The sequence below is a fragment of the Lichenostomus cassidix genome, chromosome 1Ab (assembly GCF_008360975.1).
Source record: "Lichenostomus cassidix isolate B80296 chromosome 1Ab, HeHo_3.0, whole genome shotgun sequence".
Classification (NCBI taxonomy): Eukaryota; Metazoa; Chordata; class Aves; order Passeriformes; family Meliphagidae; genus Lichenostomus; species Lichenostomus cassidix.
In genome coordinates this window covers 1358541-1373332 of record NC_139481.1, presented here as the reverse complement: position 1 = coordinate 1373332, position 14792 = coordinate 1358541, and the positions used below count along the sequence as shown (strand labels likewise).

At 42.3% G+C, this 14792-nt stretch overlaps 1 protein-coding gene across 1 annotated transcript; it reads right to left on the bottom strand.

The window, feature by feature from the left end:
- Window positions 1-5072: 5072 nt before the first annotated feature.
- Window positions 5073-14391, bottom strand: ATP6V1E1 (ATPase H+ transporting V1 subunit E1). The gene is made up of 9 exons (XM_085049321.1): window positions 14205-14391; window positions 11334-11399; window positions 10337-10446; window positions 9800-9866; window positions 7894-7983; window positions 7349-7417; window positions 6893-6987; window positions 6271-6358; window positions 5073-5688 (listed from the first exon to the last, which is right to left on the bottom strand). The coding sequence occupies exons 1-9, from the start codon at window positions 14235-14237 to the stop codon at window positions 5626-5628; spliced, it is 681 nt and encodes a 226-aa protein (XP_084905447.1). The 5' UTR covers window positions 14238-14391; the 3' UTR covers window positions 5073-5625.
- Window positions 14392-14792: the final 401 nt, after the last annotated feature.

The window sequence follows — 14792 nt, the reverse complement described above, 5'->3', positions numbered from 1 at the left end:
CCTGTACCCTCAAAACTGTAGTCCCAAATATAATATTTTATCAAATTAAAAAAACCAAATAAAAAAAACTCTTAATCCCCTCACTAAATGTCCCATAGTATAATAAAAACTCTCCTTCCCTCTTACAAAATAATTAAACTAAAAAAAATTTATAAACATCTCAAACATTATTAAACATAATTAACAACATACTGCAATTACAATCTTACAAAAAAAATCCACAGCCTGTCTTATGTGATGACACAACACAAAATAACTTAATTTCCTACTCAGTGCACACAAAAAAAAAGTGCTATTATCACTACCACTTGTTGTTCTTACATAAACCAGAACAAAAAATTTTTAAAAATTAAAAAAAATTTTAAAACCCCTCAAATTCTACGTAAATTCCAAAAATTACACCTTAAAATTCAACCATATCTTCCACACCCTCACTTCATAGTTACCAAATTGAACCTAAGTAAAAAAAAAATTACAGTAATTATAATTATTATTTTTACTATAGCTGATTGTGTAAACCAATACTATAATTAACACAATGTAAAAACAAAATAAAATAAAATCTTATTAATCTCCAAAAAAAAGGAAATTATACAAGATGATTTTTTCCTTTTCTCTTATATACCCTTTTATACCCTTTTTATACCCATTTTTGTACCCTTTATACACTCTTTGTACCCTTAGCCCTGCATGCTTGTAATTTTTGTTATTTGATACTTTAGCTTAATTTAGAGTCCTGCAAAGCAAAAAAACCCAAATATTCACAGCAAGAAGCCAGAAAACTCTATGCTATCTCAAAACTCGAGGCTTCAGCCTTGGTTGAAGCCTTCACTGTGGAACATATTTTGTAAACTGCACTTTACCCTCATTTAGGGGGAAGTAATTAAAATAAGGCAACAATTACTTCATTTATTAAGTTTCTCATTGGGGAATTTTAAGTAAATATACTAATTTGCAAAGTCCATAAATTGTATACTCGTTTTACATCTCAGTGTAAAATGGGAGTGTACACCTCAGTGTGTTCCACCTGCGAATAGCTGTGCACCTAGAATCCTATTAAAATACCGAAGTAAAACCCTTTTTAACTATGTCTGTGTCATATTTCTACCAAGCAAAAAGCCACCCTTGGGCTGGGAGGCACACGAGTGCCCCAGAAAGTCAGGAGAGGGCAAAGCAGAGCTCTGTAGTAATGATGCTCCATGTCTGCTGCCATGCTGATTGCTGTGCTCGCTATCTGTGTGCCTGAGCTCCACACCACTGCCCTGCAGCTCTCTCCTCCCCTCTGCACCTCAATTTTGTCTGTCTTACACCAAATCAAACCTCTCATTGTCTGCAGGCAGCAGGGTTGGGGTTTGATGTCTGATGTGACCAACTGAGCAGGGATTTTGTACGCTGGGCGCTGACGGCAGGCCTGGTGGATTTAGCATGTGCCACCACCAAAGCACTGAGCACAGCCCTCCTTGTCACCTGCCTGGTGTCCCAGAGTGCTTGTCCTGCTGTCTGGGCTCACCAGCTCAGGTCTCACTGAAGTTAAAGCCCCCAAAAGCTCCTCTCCTTTGCCCAGGCTGTGCTTTAGCTACTCTCCCTGCATCCCAGAGCTCCATCTACAGCCCTCCACGCCATGGCCGCAGCTCAGCGTGGCTCAGAGCAGTTCGAGGGGCTGAGGCACCACAGCACTGGGCGTGGGAACAGCAAGGAGCCACAAGAACCTGCCTTTTCTGAGTGCTTTGAAGGCGAGGGGCTGTGGAGCCTGGGAAACAGCAGCAGGCTCTGGGCTGCAGCCCCCTCTCCCCTCACGCATGGCTCTGGGCCTTCCCCATGGCGGATGCCCACGGACCAGATGTTCTGCGAGATCAAAGAGCTGCTCACTGCATCCTCCTCTCCCGTGTGTGCACACACCCCCTGCGCCTCCCAAGAGACTCGTAACGCTCTCTATCTTCTCTCCAAGATATTTTCCTTCCCTTCCTTTGTTTGCTTTCCAAACGCCCGTTTTGTCTTTGGCGCTCCCCGCAGTGCAGGCCGCGCCGGCAGGGAACAGCACCCTTTGCTCCCACTAACCACATCCAGCTCCAGGGGAGCCTGCAGTGCCTCACGGCTTTTCCACCCTGCTGCCCTGCCTCTGGCACTTGGTGCTGCTCGGGTGGGAGGCACAGGGGTCTGTCACCAAGGGAGTGCTCTGCCTGACCTCCCACCCCACTCGGCTGGCAGGAGCTGGAGGGTGTCACAGCTTTCCGCAGTGACCAGCAAACCTCCTGGAGATGTCTGCCTTTGCTCCCTGCAAATTCCTGCAGCTCTCTTTTTCCCTCATAATCCTGCAGGGGTTTCCCAGCCTCTGTTGAAGTCCTGAGATCCCTGTGGATGCACTGGGGACTGAGAGTGATACAACAGCTCTAGCACAGAGGTTACTGCTACTCACCAGCATGGAAAGCCTTTTGGTACATCAGGGTCTCCAAAGTGAGGTGCATGCAGAAGAAAATACTATTGGGGTGCAGGAGGAAAATGCAGTTTGAACTATTAATAAATAAAAAATACTTATTTCATATCTATATAATTATTTTTAAATTCCTAGTTTTGTTATGCTTTATAATTATATGCTATATAATATATATTACATACAATATATATAATACATTATATATGCATATAATTTACAAATCAACATATTTATTTGGGGCACATGCCCCCTACTATATGTTTTTACTTTTACCAATATGGGCACACAACAAAAAGGGCTGGCCTAATTTACCAGCCTGAATTATCAGCCAAAAGGTTGAAATCAAAGCAAAGAGTGATGCCTGAGTGCCAGAAACCCACTCAGCAGCATGGACTCCTCTCATGGAGATAAAGCAGCCACGTTTTGCTGAGCTCCAAGGGTTTGACTTTCTTTTTTCCCCCTAGCACAACACAGCCAGAGACCTTCCAGTCACTATGTGCTCCATGAAAAAGGGAAATGCAGGATGAAAAAGGAATGGTTAGCACAGAGCAATAAAACCATTCAGATGCAGGGAGATATGGTAGCAATATATTAAATGGGGAACAGAAAAAAAAGCCAGATGGTTGATCCAATTTACTTTACAACTCCAGATGACTTCACAAGAGGTCACTTAGTGAAACTGAAAGGCAAATGCTTCAGCTTGGATGAAAGCAAACAGCTCGTGCCTGCCAACGTAATGTGGAGGAGAGCGAGGAATGTCCTGCTGCAGAACGGCATTGAGGGAGCTGGAATTGTTACATTTTTAAAGGTTATTAATAGGTTATCACCTTGAGCCTGCATTGCAGCTGGAGTCACTGCTCTGCTGGGATTAACATTTCAAATGGCAGGATTTCAGAGCATGAGTGATGAACTGCTCATGCCTTAGTCAAGAATGGTTCTCCCAGACACAGCCCAGTAGCACTTCCTGCCACAGAGGTGGGATGGGGATGTCCTCAGTGTTACCAATTCTCATGTGCCCTTTCCTAAAGTCCAGCAGCTCAGCAGTCCTATCCCACAGAGCCCACCAGTGGTGGCAAGGACACCTGGCAAGTCACCATGCAGCAGGTGAAAGGAGACTTCCAATTCCTGCTGTCCCAGCCCTGGCTAGTGATGCTGTCATCTTCCTTCGAAGGGTTTGGCACTGAAAACTGAAGCATGCAACAACTGGCTGTGCTTAAACTGCATTATTTCACATGCATGTGGGAAAAACAGTCATAATTTAATTTTTTAGACATTAATAATTTTCTTGTGCTGCCACGCAAGCACTGCTTTGAGACAAACTTCTGGCATTTTGCTATCTCCTGCAAACCCTCATGGACACAGGAAGGGAAAGGGCCTCCAGAAATGCTGGGGGGGAACCACCCTTGATAGTTTCTTTGCAGTCCCAACAGATCAGCCTTGAACTACCTAAAATAAGGTGGTAGCCTTGATTTCCACAGCTTTTGATTTCCAGCATGTAACAAGGGCTGGGAAATTACATTTTTGGCACATTGTCAGTATGATTTTAACCCGAGAATGCTCCTGTACAGATGTTTTTCTTGCTTTTTCTAAAGCAAAGCCAAAGAAACAGTATGGGATGCTCTGAATGAGGTGCCTAGGAAGACAGATTTGGGGTTTCCCAGCCAGCTCTACTTTGGCTGAGAGTAGCAGGAACTTCCCAGCCCTGGAAGGGCCTTCTTGTCACGGCCTGTTCCCTCCAAACATATTTGTGAGGCAGGATGGGGCCCCCACCTGCCTCTCTGAGCTGCCTGTATCAAACTGCACACCCAGCCAAACCACGCTGAAGTCTGTCTGGGCTCTTGCTTAGGGCTAAACACCTTTTGCCAAGTTGTATCAAGCCTTTGCTCCCCAGAATAACAGCTCAGAGTTCACTTAACCAAAGAAATTTTTTTTTGCTTTGAATTTTCCCCTGAGGTGGTTCACTTTCATTTCCATTTTTTTCTGTACCTCCTTCTCTACAATTTTTTCAGCAATAAATAAATGGGTAATTTTCTCTTAACCTCCCCAACATGGAGGTGGCCCCAGCCTGGCTGTGCTGTGTGTGCTATTGGTCTGTATAAGGTAGCAGCTTACACTTTTTAATTTTCCAGAAGGTCAGGACAGGGCCATGCAACCAGCAAGGTCTCCTCCTTCTGTCAGCTTCTGGTATTCACTGCAATACTTAGAGATGATTTCAAAACATATTCAAGCAGTAATTCATCTACATCTATTTTCCACAACAGTCTCTGAGTTGAGCATTAGAAGAGTCAGGGTATGGTCTGGATCTCCTGCAAGGAAGCAACAAACCTGTGACTGGAAATGGATTGTGTTTATCTAAGTAGCACAATTGTGTTACTGTAGTTCTCTCTTGTGACAGAAGACTGAGGGAGCAGAACTACTGACCCATTTTTCAGGGAGAATGATGTTCCAGAATCCTGGAGCCCTATTTAAAAGCCTTGCCTACAATCCCACATTATTCCAGCAAACAGCTTGACACTACTCCTTGCACTTGAACTGCAGCTTCAAAGAACAGATCACACCCACAGCTCAGGTAGGAACTCTTTACACAAACCATCTTTTCAAAGGCTGCTGCCAATGCCCCAGAGAAGTGACAAGGAGCTCCATACACACACGCATTTTTATTTTAATAAATAGAGTTTTACAGGCTCAGGCCTTTTTTTTTTTTAAATCACATATACAGAACAGGAAATGCCTGACCAAGTAACATGAATTAAGCTACTAACCTTGGGGAGGAATACATGCCCTCTATAACACTGAAGACCATAACTGAAAGGGGATTTGCCATCAGCAGCACAGTAATTTACTTCACAGATCAGACAACTTGAGAGAGATGTGGCCAAAGCAAAGAGAGTGACCCTAAATGGACCACTTGTCTTTATAGAGTCACAACAGTGTAAGGAAAGCCAAGAGCCCAAATGCCTCCATTTTCTAGTGCCACTTCTGGATGAATATGTATGTCTTCACATCCTCTGAGCAATACATTCTAACCACAAGTAGAGAGGCTAAGCACAGCAGGTATGCAAAATTATTCGATTGAAGAACAGATACTGGATGACACAGTAATGTTAAATTTCAAGATTTTAAATTAGCAGATGCTTTTGCATCCCCTTCAGTATGGCAGTGGAACAGATCCCACCTTCTCTCATAGAGGTTTAGTCCAAAAACTTCCTGTTGGCATTAGCACCAAAGAGAGCCACTCTGATTTCTGGCATCATCTGTGGAGAAAGTGCACATCAGTTATGTGAAATGGGCAATAAAATGTTCTTCCTGCAGGCACTGTGGGATAGTTAGGTTGGCTTCAAACTTAACAAATCAGCTCATCTGAGCTTTCTGAAGCCTTTCTCTGATCACACATTGCCTGCTACTCTCTATAGACTGAAAGGACTGCCTGTGCTGTAGCATAAGAAAGAGATGCCAGAGCTAGGGTTTTGTGCACTTGGGTGTAAATAGGTCTCAGCCAAAGTTTGTACTTAAGCTAGCTTCAGTAATTCAAGTTAGCCTCAGCATTTCAGCATCTTGACTGCAGTGCACTCATATCCAAGTCTTTCAGTATCATAATTTATAGTTTTATGCTTAAGCTTAATTCAAAAGGAATCATTCTGGGGAAAGCCACAGTTTTTTGCTGCACAAGCAGTAGGTAATTTGGTTCTTTCTATTCAAAAATAACTTTCTACTTGTCATTCCCACTGAAATCTGATCCCATGCACTTTTGTGACACTTTGGAAACACAAGGATTTAATTACAAGAACAAACTAGTTAGTTATATTTTGTTTACCTTGGTTGTTGGAGAAACTCACCTGCTGGGCTACAAGGTCCAGCCGACTTTCCAGGGTGTTGGAAACTTTAATTTTACCATCACTGTTGTAGATTTCAACACCTCCAGCACTAAAGATGGACAACAAAAAAATAAATAATTCAGTGAAATCCATGGATCAGGGTCAGAATGTGGCACAGATACCCCAAATCAGCATTTACAGGCAAGTCAGATAAGTAAGATTTCTCTTTTTTAAAAAACAACTTTTTGGAACATGTCTTAATAGGAATCAGCACAAAGAGATCCAGTGAAGTAACCATGTAAAGCATCTTTGGAGTTATCAGAGACCACAGCTTGTGCAAGAGTCCTCATTAGCATGTTTTAAATATAAGTGGAGTTATGCAATTTATCCCTTCAAAATAGCTTCAGACTCTTGTGTTATTAGGACAGCTGTCACATCTTGGGAAGTGAAGAAAAGTGCTACAAGTATTGTTTGTTGGTCATACATAAAGACCACTACCAGAATTTACAGGTTTGTATTTGGTATCTCTGTGATGCCATATGGAAATAGAGCCTGGCAGACAGAATGCTGTTCTAATATGAGCTGTGGCTTGAAAAGTTGCATTAAGTTAGTGCCCTGGATAAAATAATCCCATTTTCCTTACATGTCTTCTGGCAGGAAACTGTCTTGGTCAATATGAACATCCACATCCCTTTTTATGGCATTTTTGTAGATGGGAATGCTCTTCTGTACAGCAGTCTAGGAGACAAGATAAACCTCCAGTTAGCACTGCAGCACTCAGGTTTGATCACTCAATCACTTGTACTAATAAAATTAAGGGATTGAGGCCTCTTTTTTTTTTTTCAATTAAGCAAATGTATTTCAGTTTGGCTCTTGAGCCAGACCCAGTTATTATTCTTAATATTGTAGCCATGTGTAAAGTTTCCAAGGTAGTATCCAAGCAGGGAAATGATCACTAACTTTGGAAGCACATTGTAGCTGCAACAGAAGTGCAACAAGCAAAGCTTGTTTCCATATCACACAGAGATCACACAGATGTCTCCAGTCAGGTCTCAGTCTCTGTGAGCAGGGCACTGTCAAACTATTCCAGGAGTCTTACCTTAACCATGGGGAGATCCTGCTTCCTGCACCGAACAACTAATTTGGGCTCAAGCAGCTGGTAGAATCCCTGCAAGGAATAACCATTGCACTTTCAGGAAGTCAACATTTTCATCCTCTTAGAATTATTTAATCCATAGAAAGGAACGAAGCTGATTAATTTGAAAGGCCTGACAATATCAGCCTCTTTTATCTAGTTCTTTGCTCACAAGTTCCCCTCACACAGACATTCTGAGAGGACTGCACCAATATTTTGGGAAGACCCCAAATATGGATGATGTGTTTGGACCTCAAGTGCAACTAAACATATGGAATCACAGGATTCTGTTGGCCACTTAATGATCATGTACACAAAAGGATCACTGCTGTCCAAGTGGACAGACCATAAACTGAAAGATATTGAATACAATGTTTAAAACTCAAAGATCTCCCAGCAGCATGTGATCCAGACTCCAATACAACTGTAACATCCAGTGGGTCATTTCCCCAAAGAAACTTAGAAGGTTAGGGCAGCAATGATCCATTTTTCACAATTTAAATATTTACCTGTAGAACTAGTCCATCCAGCAGTGTCTGGTACCTGGCGCTATCCTTCACCACCTTGGCAAGTCTCTGCTTGGCCTCATTCAGCAAATCCTACATTCAGAAGAAATCAGATCAGCAGAGCCCATCTGTTTGGCATTTGGTTTCATGCCTACCAACTTTCTGTACTTCTATTATAGCTCTCACACCCTGCCAACACGTAAACGTACACTCCAGCTGGTGTTCATCCAAGCTAGACCTCCATCTCTGTGCATGGCACACTATCCCTTCCCAACACTTCCCTTCTTCCTGCCCTGAGCTGAACTCATTAGAACCTGACAATAATTCCTTTTGCGTGAAAAAGGGAGAGCTCAGTAGTAAAAGCATGGTGATTAAAATGTTAATTTAGATAAGCTAAACATGTAGTAAATAATTACTTAGTGTAAAATAATACAGTTGTCCAAATAAATTCTTTCAGCTTTATGGTCAAGCAGAGAAATCTAATCTATTTTTCCATCAAATAATATTCAGGTTAGGTATTCTTTAACTGTAAGTAAATGCAAGTAAAAATTTTAAAGAGAGAGATTATTTTTAACTTGAAGTAGCTATTTCGATTATCTTTACTCAGCAAATCAGTATTGGATGGGATTGAATTTTAAAGTAATTTTTAAAGAAATTTGAGTGAGCTCAAAGCTCCCAGAACTGAACCAGCACAAATACTTCAGATAAAGAAACCCTATGATTTAGTATAAACCTTACTTTCCTGTCCTACCTCATGGTGTTTAGAAAAAAGTGTGCACAGTAACACAATCAGTTTGAGGGTATAAAACTATCACAATTCACTGTCATGGTCAAACCTAGTTATTCTGTCCTCCCTAGAGGAACACTGCCTTTCTGGAACTGCTCATCTCTCTTCATGAAAGAAGCCAAGATCTGATAAGGGAAGAAAGAGTGAGCAGCATGTGACTTTAAATGTCTTAAAATGGGGAAGAGTGTTTAGAATTACTCAGAAGCATGAGGTTGAGTCAGCAGATAAATGAGGAAGAGATTACCCAGCAGAGACTATCACAACAGAGTTAGCTCTTGAGCCACCCACCTTCCTCCTCTCTGGGAATACAATCTAAACTTTGAAACTCAGTTTAAAGAGTCAATAAACTGGTGATTCCCCTCTGATAGCTCCTCTTTTTCATAGTGGCATCAGCCTGAACATTATCCAATCTCTTATTTTTGACTTGCACAGTCTCAGCTTTTCCAACAGCTCAACAGCCCCATCTAGCAGAACATGGAACACCCAGAGTGCCTCTGAGACAGGGTGGGAGAGCACAGCAAACCTGCTCAGTGCTCAGGGAGCAGAGTGGGGACACACTGCACGTGGGGAAAGATAAACACAGGAAACCCAGACTAATCCTGAACATAGCCTGCTCTGACTCACCCTCTGTGTCAACACACACACTGCTCACCTACCAGGAAAAGCAGCAAAACTTTTCATGTACTATGGGCCACTGATGAACACAAAAAATCCCAGTCAGGTGTTCTAAGCCTCCTTGTTTATGCCACGCTGGCTTTTACACATGAACGTTGCTTCAGGCAAACAGAAATTCAAAGTTCTACCAACTGTGCTAGGGAGTTCCTGCTCTTTAAAGAAACAAACTGCTGTGCAAATGACAGATACAACACTGCCTGCAATGCTCCTGGCAGACAACTGTATTTCCCTAAAAAGCAAGTAATGGAAACTGTGAAAATAAGATGGAGTAGATTAACAAAGCTGGACTAAATCCTCAAGGCCTTTTCAGAGCAGCTTGGAAAGCAATTTTTGTATGTTCAAGCAAATGTCACTCAATCAAAAATCATATTTTCTTTAGAGAATGGTTCCATTTCCTAACATATGGTAGACATAGAGCATCTGTGTGTTTACTACAGAGATACTCACTGCAATAAGGTCATCTCTTGCCTTGAGGACCTTCAGCCTTGCTTGATTCATCAGGTTGGACATCTGACTGCAAGTTGCATGATAAAGTTGAATCAATCCATCAGACTTTGACAGAAGAACTGCAACATTTAACTGTACACTTTGCATTTAAAGATAACAATCCTACAACACTTAATAACAAGGTCTGTTCACCTGTGTGAATCTGTTTCTGAACTTGCACAAAAGATTAAATTGCAGAGCTATTTTCAGTAAAGGCCCACCCAAACTAATGTCATTTGTCCCAGGGTAACAGACCAGGGTAGAGTTCTAGATATTAACTACATAAAGAAATATGAAGGATTCTTTCATCACACTAAGTTATACTATTGTAGCTCAGCTTTAATGATTTCTCCCCAGAAAAAAATGGAAACTCATAATTAGAACTAAATATATTGTCTACAATTTGCCTGTTTGCCAGGGAAGATGAATTTTGTATAAAATTAGCAACAAAATGTGAGCTCAGGCTCTGAAGTCAGCCATGCAACCTAAGCAACTTACATTTTCTTTTGCTGTTCGATTTGCTTCTCCTTCTTTTCATAATACTCCATGATTTTCAGCCTCTGTGTCTGAACAAGGCGACCCTTCTCAATGTTGAATTCTTCTTCTGCCTACAGTAAAAATTAAATAACTGAAGTGGAAATTGATTCCTTGGGCTGAAAAAAACAGAATCAAAATGTAACAGAGCACATTCACAGACGAGATAGGATGATACAATTTATGGTTCCATATAAAATCCCTTCACCTCTTTAAGTAATTTCTTAATAAGGAGAGTGACAGTACAGCTGTTACTTTTTTTTGTAAAGCCTCACCAGACAGCATGTGAAAACACATGGACAATTCTCCTACTTATACCTGAGAATCCAATCTCAACTTCTGAATTCTGCTTGCAGATCTTCAGGAATATCTGCTTTAGTAGTGATTAAATATTTGTGTAAATATAAATGCTTATGGGAGATTAAACATTATTAGCAACATATATGCTGAGTCCAATACCAGCAAGGCATTTCAGTAGTAGTAAAATGCAGATTGTTGGGGTTGAAAGGCACCAATAATCCTTCTTTAGTAAACATCTATACTCTATCACCAGGTTAATAATAAACTCAGTCTCTCGAGGTTTAACCTAAGTGAAGAATTCTGTAAGTAATTTAACTCATGCCTTAAATACTAATTTAGTGGGGGAAGGTGTTCTACTTAATCCGGTTGAGTCACATTACCACTCCTGATTGCCTAAAAAAAGGAGTGAGCTTTGATATGAATAAATTTATATTTGAGAACCACCAAAAGTTTGACCAAAACCAGCTCTAAGTTGTTTTGATTTCTCAACAGCTCAGAAATTTTACCTTCATTTGGTACATTTTTTGATATGTAATAACTAAACAGAAATCAGCTGTAGCCTAAGATGGTGTTCTAGGGCTGCTCTGACTGAAGCTTTCAAAACAGGATGTTGGATGCAGTTTTCCTTTTGCACTTACTGACAGAGAACTTCCATTTTTACCTTTGCATCTATTTCTTCAGCCTTTTCATTGGCTTCCTGCTCAATGAAAGCCATCATGTGTTTGATCTGTAACAGGAGAGAGGAAAGAAAATACTTTCTGTAGGAAAGAACTTTGACTAGAGGAAGTAGGTGTATATATAGCATTATTTGTGCATTCTCCATATCCATTTACTAATTTATATAATATTGTTTGCTGAGGAAATTTAATTGAGCATACACACTAAAGATTTAGGTCATCTTGACATATATTACAAGGAAACTGTTTTTTCCAATAATTCTATATAATGCTGTTTCACTGGCTGCCATTAGAAGGATGCACTTCAGATATGCAACTATAAAAAAAACCCAAGATAAACCAACCAACCCAAAAGTAAATTTGTATGAATGTGAGGCTGGGTATTTTCATTCATCATTAATGAGACCAACTTTTTCATGCCTGGGATTATTAGAAATAAACCCCAGAACTTCAAAAATCCTCACATAGCAAAATGAGTCTGTTTGTTATGATATTTACAGGAAACATAAAGATTAACATAGATGGCATCAGAATGAACCTGAGCCTTCTACATTTGAAGAACAGTGAAGCAAAGCAGAGGGCTGCTGACCACTCTGGTCAGTTTTGTACAGCCAGAAGTTCTTTGAACACCAGAGACACTTTTCTTGAAAAACTGCAGTAAATTCTGAAAATATTTATAAGGTCAGTGTGCAGGGCTGGAGAAGGAGGCAGTGGCAGCAGTGCTGTGACCCAAACAACCTCAAGAATGTCACATGCTGTTTCAGAGCCCCACATGAACCAATATGTTCTACTTGAAGAACATTTCTGGAGCCACCTCAAAGCACTACAAAGGCCAGGTCGAGCAGCTTAGAGACCAGGAAAGCAATTAGACCAAGTTCTGCTTATCCATCACATGCTTTTCAGTGACCAGACCTCAGCTCAGGTTCCCATTTGGGACAGACTGGAAGGACTCATTCCCAACCAAACTGCAACTGGGATGAGGCACAGACACTTCCAAAGCCAGACAGAGCAGATCATAAAAACCTCCTGACTTTTTGCTTGCACTTAGTGATGAGACACATTTTGCAGACAATCCAGTCTGAATAAACTCACACGAAAGACTCTATTTAGAGAATCTAATGTTAGAATTAAATGTTTTAAAGAGATTAGAAAGATGCCAAGGTGAAAACTAAACCAACGTGCAGAACAGCACTGTGCTCAGAGATGAAAAAACGGAAGATGCAAGTGGAAGATTTTAAACACATGCAGTGGAAGAAGTGATCAGTAATATCCACATCCTCAAAATCAAATCAGCAGGTTTTCTTCTAATGCATGTCTGCCAAGACTGCAAGTCTGTCAATGGGAAAAAGTTTCAATCAGAGATGATTTTCAAAGTGAAAATTATTCGAAGTGTGGTGGCAAGCAATTAAGAGAACCAGCTGGCAAGTTCATGCTGGATTCATACACATGCAGGACTGTCAGCCATCAGGATCATCCTGGGCTCAGGAGTGTAAAGCAATGACAGGAAAGGTAGAGCTGTGAAATGCTATAACAATTACATGTTTAGAAAATCACCAGAGCCTGAACTCAGCTTTGAATTTCAGGTCCATTCTGGCTCAGCAAGGCCACCCTACTGTCAGCTTTATTTTTATTATCTTCATGGAAGAGGCAGGAAAAAAACCCTGAGCTTCGCAGATAAAAGGAATACAATGTAACGTTACAATTCTCCTTCTGGAGAAAGGCAACCTACCGATTTTACTTTCATTGCGATGCTTCCTTGCCAAGAGACTATGTTTACTGAATGAGAAAGTGAGACACAAGCACTTGTGATGCAGAGGACAAAGGGAACTTGCCTGATCTGCTCATCACCTGCAGGGAACTGCCCAGCCCAGTGCTGACTGGATCCCTGCAGCCTTTAACACCACACACCGTGTTTAACCCAGCTGAAAGCAGCTTTTTTAGGTGAAGGCAGTGTTGACTGTCAACAGGGACAGGGTGTCCTGCCTCAGGAGGAGGTGTCCAGAGCCAGACTTCAGGGCTGGAAGTTTCCATTGCAAGCCAAGCCCAGGCTGCACCACTCTGCTTAGGATGCAGATCTGAAAAGGGCATTCAGCAACGCCAAGCAGCCCACCCAAATTCTAAGGTACAGCTAACTGCAGGTGGCACAACTACAAGCAAAAAAGAGATGGGAAGTCCTTGGGGAATCAGGGAAACATTAAGATCATCCAGTCTGACCATCAGTGTAGCACTACTACTGTAACCTTTAAACCACCAAACCACATCAGATCCAGACACCTCCTAAACACCTTCAGGGATGGTGACTCCATCACTTCCCTGGGCAACTTTATCCAACGTCTGACTACCCTAAGAGTGAATTATTTTTTCTAATATCTGACGTGAATCTCCCCTGTCTCAGCTCAAGGCCATTCCCTCTGGTTCTACCACTGCAGGCACAGAAGAAACTGGCCCTTACCTCTAAACATCAGCTACACCAACATGCAAAAACACAGGACCTGTCTCAGGCTGTGCAGTTACCTGCCTCGAGGGGCAGTTAAACCCCGCAGATGGCACACAGCTGCTCATGAACCTTATGATAATAAGTCGTTATAATCTGCCGTAACATGTCACCAAAACGCCTCAAGGAAGTTCCCCGCTGCGGCCCATCCACCCCGACAGGGGAAAAACCCCTTTGTCTGGAGACTCCTCTTTCCCAGCCAGGATTCTCCCCCTGCCCCGACCTTCCTTTCGCAGGGAGTGCCCAGTTTCCCCTCAGAGCACACACCCGGTCCGGCAGCCCCAGCCCGGGCCAGGCCCTGCACGGCGGGACCGGCGCGGCCCTTCAGGCGCTGCGCTCCGCACGGGGCCCGCGGCCCTACCTGCTTCTGCACGTCGGCATCGCTGAGCGCCATGGCGGTGGCGGTGGCGGTGACAGTGGCGGTGGCGGTGGCGGGGGCAGTCCCAGGCCCGGTCAGACGCTCCCAGTGCCGTCGGTGGCCGCGAGGCGAATCAGATCCGGTGCGGGTCGCGCCCGGGGCGGGGTCGGCGGACGCTCCGCCCACCGCGTAGCAGCACCAATAGGAACGCGCGATGCGGGTGACGTCATGCCACCATACATGGCGGAGGCGGAGCCGCGCGTGTGAGTTTCCTTTACAGATCAGTGTCAAATGCGGAACTTGTCACATCCAAGCCTCTTCCTTATTTAGTTCTAGTCCCTTAACTTTTTTCTGGTTTTTTTCTATGTGAAAAAGCTTATTATAAAACCACGTATGTAACTTTGATGTCTTTTCACGTTACAGTTACAACGCAGGAAGTCAGCTTGTATTTTGGGTCTTGAGAACGCTTTACGATTATTTCAGACACCATCTAAGTAATACTAAAACCGAGCTTTAATAAATAAAATATAAAAAGAAATAATATGTAACAGTGAGTTATAAGAATTTAAAATTTTACGAAATAAATATTAA